A 7,568-nucleotide genomic window follows, 5' to 3' on the forward strand; every position below is an offset into this window, starting at 1 on the left:
AAGCCAACATACCAAAAAAAAAAAAGAAAAAGAAAAAAAAAATATAATTATTAAGAAGAAATCTGCACGGCTGCTCCTGCCAGCGAGCAGGATGGGTCTCAGCACCTCCTGTCCTGCTCTTATCCTGCTCCCATCACTGTCTGGTGGGAATTGGCACCCACAGTCCTGGGACTGGGTGCTGGCTGAGGGGGGTTTTGGGGAGCTGCAGCTGGAAAGGTCCAGCCAGGACCCTTCTCCTCCCTGTGCTCGGGTGATTCCAGCCCCAGGATGTGGTGTGTGGTCCCCAAGGTGTCACCGCTGCCTTGTGGTTCCTTCTGGGTCTGGGGGGACCCTGAGGATGAGGATGAGGAGGAAAGCAGCACCCAGGCAGAGCCTCACTGCTCCCAGCACTCGTGATCCAAAGTCACAGGACCCCAGCCCTGCCCTCTCTCTGGGGGGACACCCTGCACCCCTTGGCCTCATCCCACAGGGATGTCCCTCACCCGCACTGCCACACCAGGAGCGTGCCCACATTTCCAAATGTGAGAGCCCAGAGCACCTTACTGTGTTTGTGGGGTGACTCGGAGCAGGTGGTGACACACAGGGGGTGTCCCAGCAGTGGCACAAACCCGGTGCCACCAGGAATTTGTCACTGCGGGTGGGTGGGAGCACCCTCGCCCCTCGCTCTCCTCCCCTCTCCCAGCTCTGCCAGGCTGGGACAGGCCAAGGTGGGCAAAGGCCTTGGTGCCCTCCTCATGGGGCATTGCTGAGATGCCTCAAATCCCTTTATCCAGGTTCCATCAGGGAAGGGTTCGGGCTCCCCCGGGGACCCGCAGGGTCATTTTGGGAACATTTTGGGTGCCGTGCCTCACCCCACGCCCTGGGCCAGCCGGTTCCCCGAGCTGGGGGAGCCAGGGGCAGACTCAGCCAAGGTCAGGCAATGACTCAAAGGGAACCACAGCCCTCCCTGGTGTGTCACGGCACTCACGGCCCCACATCCTCACCAGGGGATGCCCGTGGGGCTGCCGCGCTCCCTCCCGGCGGGGCATTGACCTTGCTGGTTTGTTCCAGGACATCGGTGCAAACCTGAATTAAATCCCCTCACCCCCAGGCGGGCCTGGGGAGCCTCTCTCTCCCTGCTGGGCATCGCCCTGGCCCTCCCCGTTTTCACCTATTTGCTAATTGTGCTGGCGGGGAAGGCGAGGGGGAGGAAATACAAAAAGTAAACTGCGAAAGCAACACTGCAGCTCCAAGGGCCCAGCACGGCAATCAAGCGATAAAGCAGTAATTAAGCCTGATTGTCATGCAAGGCAGCCCCGGTTAGACTGGAATGCCGCTGAAGAGCCTGAAAGCTGCCGGGATTGTTTGCAGGGCTCAGAACTGATCTTTTGATGTCTGCTGGGAGCTCCTCTTCCCCCAGACCTGCCACCCCAGGGTCCTGTTTCTCCCCGGGCATGGCCCTGGTTGGGTTTTTCCTCCTTGCAAGCCCTGTGGAGTCTCCTCCGGGCTGCAAACTGCTCCCCGAGGGCTCACGGCAGGAATTGGGGATGCTCCAGGATGGACAGGGCAGCCCTGGCCAGGGGAGGACCCGCGGGACATCCCCGTGCCCAGGCAAGGGCAGGGTGTGCTTGGGGATGTGGCTGCTGCCCTGCACCCACCACCCTCATCCTCGGCGGCTTTCACCCCAGGGGAAGAGGGATGGGGAGAGAAGAGATCCCCAGGGATGAGGGCAAAGTGGGTGAGAGCAGCAGGATGGGGTTTGTTTTGTTTTAGTTTGAATTTCTGACACATCCCCATGGCCTCACCCGGGCTGGCAGGGAAAGGCGAGTGTCTGGAATGGGCTGAGGGGGAAAGGTGACTCCCAGCCCTGCTTTGGGGTCATTTTGGGAACAGGAATGCACCTGGCTGGGTGGATCTGGAAAGAGATGGATGTGGCTGGGAAGTGTGGCTGCCTCCCAGCTCCACGTGGCCAGGACAGGGAGCTGGAGGGGCTCCCAAATCCAAGGGGACCCAACCCTAAGCTCCCCTGTGCCAGGAGGGGTTCCCTGATCCAAGAGGACCCAAACCCTGAGCTCCCCTGTGCTAGGAGGGATTTCCCCAATCGATGGGCACCCAAACCTGAGCTCTCCTCTGCCAGGAGGGGTTTCCCCGACCCAAGGGGACCCAAGCCCTGCTGCCAGCAGGAGGAGCCGGCGCTGACTCAGTGCCGGGCCGGAGCAGCTGGGCAGGTTTATGCACGAGGATGATTTTGGCCCCAGCTCATCCCGGTTGCAAGGCACGCTGCTGCTCCCTCCGACGCTAATGAGCAGGTTTGGGCAGAGCTGCTTCTGCCGAGGAGTCAGGGACAGGCAGCCCCCGGGAAAGCCCGGCGAGCTCTGTTTGTCAACAGGTCCCCTTCGGTGCCTTTCATCATCCTGGCAAAGAATTTGATAATGAGTTCGGGGCCAAATGCTAAGTCACCTCATCCCACGGCTGAGCAGGGACTGGCAGAACCAGTTGTCCCAAATGTGCCCAGGCGTCGGGGTGGGAATAAGGCAGGAGAAAGGCGCTGCCTGTCCCTCTGCCCCACTCTCAGCTTGCATCACCTCGAATTGCGACAACAATATATTAATTTTTTTAACAATTATATATTTTAAACAAAGAAGAATGGAGGCGCTCCGTCAGATTTTCCACACTTTTCCCTAAATAAAAATGTCACTTTCTGGGTAAAACGGAAGGTAGATTTTCCAGTTTTTGGTTGGCTGAGCCCCAGAAAGAGGATGTGTCACGTTCTGGGTAAATCTAAAAGCAGCAGCTGTGGTGGCGAGTCCTTCCCGGCCACTGCAAGGGCTGGGCCGCAGCTCCAAACCCCAGTTTGGGGGGTGCATCTTGGTTGTCTTTAATCCTTTTTCTTAACACTAAAGGGGATAGGATGTCACCAGCATTTCCAGTAAACCCCATTCGATTTCAAGCAATTCATCCCACAAGTATGTGTGGGATGCCAGGAACTCTTCGGTCTTGCTTAGGAGCAGGAGCCCAGATGGGCTTTGTCTGGAATACAGCTCCCAGTGGCTGGAGCTCTTTGCTCCAAATGCTAATAGAGTGAGTAATCAGAGATCTCCATCCAGTAAATTATTTATCTTATCTCTGGAACTCGGGGAGGCATCTCAGCCAGCGACTTCTGCGGAAAAAAGAAGACGGGTGGGGAGGGGAGTGGAGAGGGGTAAAAAACCCCTAAAAAACAGCGATATTAGTCAAGAGTCCCCAGCTGGAAGGGCCACATGGCCACTTTTACTGGAAAGGGGAAAAGTTCATGCGCTGGTTGGCGCGTGATGAAGCAACAGCGGAACAGCGGGGTGAGCCCGGGGGACGCCGGGCACGGGGGAAGCGGCGATTCCCGGGAAAAGGCAGCGCGCGAACCGGCGCCGCTGGGCGTGGCCGGGGGCGTGGCCGGGGCGAGGCCCTGTGACCGCGCGGGGCCGCCCGGGCAGCGATGCCCGCGCGCGCCGCCGCCGCGCCCGCTCCCCATTGGCCGCCGGGCGTTAGGGGGGCGTGGCTCCGATACGCAGCCCCGCCCCTCGGGGCGTGAGGCCCCGCCCCCGGCCCCTGCGGCTCGCGGGGCCGGCAGGGGCCGCGCGCCACACGCGGCCGGGCCTCGCGCGGAGCGGCCGCTCGCGCCCGCAGCCCGCCCTGCCCTGCCCTGCCCTCCCCTCACCGCCCTCACAGCCCTGCCCGGCGCCGAGCCGCAGGTGCCGCCACCGGCCCCGCCACCGCCACCGGCCCCGCCGCCGGCATGCTGCTCTCCAAAATCACCTCGCTGGCGCACCTCCGCTCCGGGACCGCCGGCGAGCTGCACCCCGCCAAGATACAGCCAGGTCCGGGACGGCCGGTGTGGGGGTGCCCGTCCCGGCTCGGGACCGGCCGGGGCAGCGGGCGGAGCGCTGACGGGCGGGTCTCGTCCACAGGGAAGGAGAAGGAGCCGCTGGAGAAGCTGTACCGGGTGGGCCCGTTGCTGGGGAGCGGCGGCTTCGGCAGCGTTTACTCGGGGATCCGCCTCTCGGACGGCGCCCCGGTAAGTGGCGGGGCCGGCGGCGGGCGGAGCGGGAGGGGGCTCGGCGGGGCGGGCGCCGAGCTCATCCCAGCGCCGAGCTCATCCCGCCGCTCCCCTTGGCTCGCAGGTGGCGATTAAACGCGTGGCCCGGGACCGCATCTCGCAGTGGGGCGAGCTGGTGAGTGAGCGAGGCCAGCGGGAGAACCCAGCGTGACGGGCGGGGATGAGCAGAGACGCGGGAGGGTGGAAACCGGGACGGCGCGGGGGGAGCGGGTGTGGGGTCACCGGGGGACGCGGAGCATCCCGGGCCGGGGAATGCCTAGCGCCGATGGGGGCGGGCAGGAAAACACCGGGATGCCCAGCACCGATGGGAGCGGGTAGGGAGACACCGGAGCATCCCTCGGATCAGTGGGTGCGGGCAGGGGAACACCAGGGCTTGCCGCGGGCGGGGGTGGCTCAGCCCCGCTGATGGCAGCGTGGTGCCCCCGCAGCCCGGCGGCAGCCGTGTCCCTCTGGAGATCGTGCTCCTGAACAAGGTGGGCTCCGGCTTCCACGGCGTCATCCAGCTCCTGGACTGGTTCGAGCTCCCGGACAGCTTCGTGGTGGTGATGGAGCGTCCGGAGCCGTCGCAGGACCTCTTTGACTTCATCACGGAGCGGGGGTTCCTGCCGGAGGAGATGGCGCGGGGGCTGTTCCGCCAGGTGCTGGAGGCCGTGCGGCACTGCAACAACTGCGGCGTCCTGCACCGCGACATCAAGGACGAGAACATCCTGCTCGACCTGGCCACGGGCGAGCTCAAGCTCATCGACTTCGGCTCCGGCACCTTCCTCAAGGACACGCTCTACACGCAGTTTGACGGTGAGCCCGCAGCCGGGTGCATTCCCGGTGCCGGGCGTTGCGCGGCCGGGCCGGGCTCCGGAGGTTTCCCCGTGCCGGGGGGGGCCGGCATGAATTTTGCAGCCGCTGCCAAGTTCTGTTTGGCACGGGGAGGATGTTGTGAAACGGGAGCCGGCTCCCGGCCCTGCTGACAGCCTCCGTCACCCGGGCTGGCTCGGGCTGGGGCGGGGGAAGCCAGCGTGACAAAAACACCCTGGGGAGGGGGGAGCAGAAGGGGGGGGTTTGCAAAACCCGAGCACCGGCCGGTTTAGTTTGCAGGTGCGGAAGGGCTGGGGCTGCTCCTCTCCCCTTGTTTGCCTTGGTTTATAATTTAAATTTCTTTTTTTTTTTACCATTGCGGGGGGGGTTGGGAAGGCGTGGTTTTTTCCCCACCCGTAGGTGGGTTTTTTCCTCGCATGTAACGGCCGGGCCTTTCCCGGGCCCTGCTGCCCTCTTCTGGCACCCGCGCCTTCCTTTTACAACCCAAAGTTTGTAAACAAGAGTCACGTGCTGGCGGGAAGGCGGGCGGGTCACGGCGGGTGCCAGCGGCGCCCAGGGATGCTCTGACGAGGGGCTGATGAGCTGCTGTGCCCCGCAGGAACGCGGGTGTACAGCCCCCCGGAGTGGATCCGCTTCCACCGCTACCACGGCCACTCAGCCACCATCTGGTCCCTGGGTGTCCTGCTCTACAACATGGTGTGTGGGGACGTCCCCTTCGAGCAGGACGAGGACATCATCCGGGGCCAGCTCTTCTTCCGACGGCGCATCTCTCTCGGTGGGTACCCGGCTTGGGACGTGCCTGGGGGAGGCAGCAGCTCCCAGGGAGCTGTGCAGGGGCTTCATCTGCAGGAGGTGGCACATGTGCTGCCATGCTGCACTCCTCCCAAGCAGAGGGTGGATGGGGAGGCTGGGTACAGCTCAGACGGTGGCACAGGGTGGACAGGAGCCTGCTCTGACTGACCACTGCTTGCTGCTTTCTCTCCCCAGAGTGCCAACACCTCATCAAGTGGTGCTTGTCCATGCGCCCCTCAGACAGGCCGTCCTTGGAAGACATTTTCAACCATTCTTGGCTGCAGGACATTCACCTGGAACCAGCTGAGATCCACCTGCACAGTTTGATCCAGGAGCCTGACAAGTAACAGCTCCATGCAGCTCCTGGTCATAAGAAGCAAAGAAAACCAGACTTTTTCATCTTGACCATAACACTGAGCAGGGATCCTCAGATGTTCTCAGATGGGAATGTGCACATCCTGCCCTGGAGCTGTGCTGGGGACCTGCTCTTCCAAGTTTTGGTAGCCACCATCCAAGCCAGCTGTCCTGGACTCCATCTGAACTTTGTCTCTTCTGAGACTTTACCAGTAATTTTTTTTGGACTGGTTTTGGAGGCTCTCAAGTGTCATCTTGACCTGCTGAATTGGATGACCTGACTGCAAGAAAAGCTTCAACGGGGGAAAACTGTGGGGAGGGCAAGGCCTGTGGCCAAGTGGCTGTCCCTTCTCACTGTCCCTTCTCCCTGTCCCCATGCTTGTGTGCCTTCTGTTTGATCTGAGCTGTGCTGGAGGAAAGACTTGACTTTTCCTACAGTGCTGCTTTTCTGAGACTCGCCTGGGCCTATAGTTCCTTTTTCTTTTTCAAAAAGGAAATGGGTCAGAAGATGCTTGGGAACCAAGTGGGTTATGCCTCGCCTCCTGTGCCTCCATCCCACACGGGTTTTCTGGGGTTCTTTGCTTCTCTGTGCCCTCACGAATGCACAAACAATGCAAACCAACAGCTGTAAATGTGTACATAGTTCTACAGGAGCAAAGCTTGATGTACAGTTGTGAATAGTGATAACATTTTGCCTTTTTTCTCATTTCCAGTTTTTGTTTTTAATTTATTTTCATAAATTTGTTGTTTGTTTTGTTTTTTAAAGGAAGAGTTCTAGCCACTAGGATAACTTATTTATTTATTTATAATTCATGTGGGTTTCCAGCCCATGCCTTGCTTCTACAGCTGCTGATCCCCCAGTTTTCCATTTGGGTCTTCCCTCTGTTTCTGTCCTGCGTCCATCCCTGGGCCCATCGTGTTTCCATTGGGTGTCTGGTGGAGGTGTGGGGTGGCAGCTTCTCCCCAGCTGTCTGTGTACATAGTTCTGGGTGCTGTTCTTTCCTTGCCACGTGCAGATCTCAGTTTGCAGATGAATTTGGGTTTTTTCCACGGGTGTCTTGGTTTTGGGGCTGGGGAGGGGGGGGGGCTGGCCCAGGCTGTCTGCACTGTCCAGTCTGTACCTGTAACCACGTGTGTAGCTGGCGGGTTTTGTTAATAGTTAATATTGTACAGGGGAATTGAGAAATCTTATTTTTTTTATGCGGTTTTAAATAAAAACAAAACACTTGCTGTGATGGAGACATTCCTTTGTTGTGGGGTGGGATGGAGGATATGCTGTGAGTTGTGGGGCACCAGTGACCACACCATGGCTACTCCAGGGACCTTGTCTCCAGCCACACTTGACTCCAAAGATCCCACGCCAGCACAAACTGGGACCAGCCAGTCAAAAGCACCACGGGCACAGCTGGATCCATCCCTCCACGGGGTGTTTCCAGAGCTGCCTGCTCCTGGCAGCTCTTCTGGGAGAGATCAAAGAGGTGCTGAGCCCTTTTCTCCCATTCATCCGCAGGCTGGTGCGGAGCATGTGCTGGAGCTG

General features: G+C 60.1%; 1 protein-coding gene across 2 annotated transcripts; it reads left to right on the plus strand.

Annotated features, from left to right (window-relative positions):
- Positions 1–3,647: 3,647 nt before the first annotated feature.
- PIM1 (Pim-1 proto-oncogene, serine/threonine kinase) lies at positions 3,648–7,266 on the plus strand. 2 transcript variants are annotated; one of them, XM_036398619.1, is made up of 6 exons: positions 3,648–3,833; positions 3,924–4,030; positions 4,137–4,187; positions 4,501–4,867; positions 5,484–5,660; positions 5,873–7,266. In XM_036398619.1, exons 1-6 carry the CDS (start codon positions 3,752–3,754, stop codon positions 6,022–6,024), a joined length of 936 nt encoding a protein of 311 aa, XP_036254512.1. In that variant the 5' UTR covers positions 3,648–3,751; the 3' UTR covers positions 6,025–7,266. The 2 variants fall into 2 exon arrangements, with proteins under 2 accessions (XP_036254512.1, XP_036254511.1); XM_036398618.2 differs by having other exon boundaries at positions 3,648–4,030.
- Positions 7,267–7,568: the final 302 nt, after the last annotated feature.

The sequence above is a fragment of the Molothrus ater genome, chromosome 25, assembly GCF_012460135.2.
Source record: "Molothrus ater isolate BHLD 08-10-18 breed brown headed cowbird chromosome 25, BPBGC_Mater_1.1, whole genome shotgun sequence".
Taxonomy (NCBI): domain Eukaryota; kingdom Metazoa; phylum Chordata; class Aves; order Passeriformes; family Icteridae; genus Molothrus; species Molothrus ater.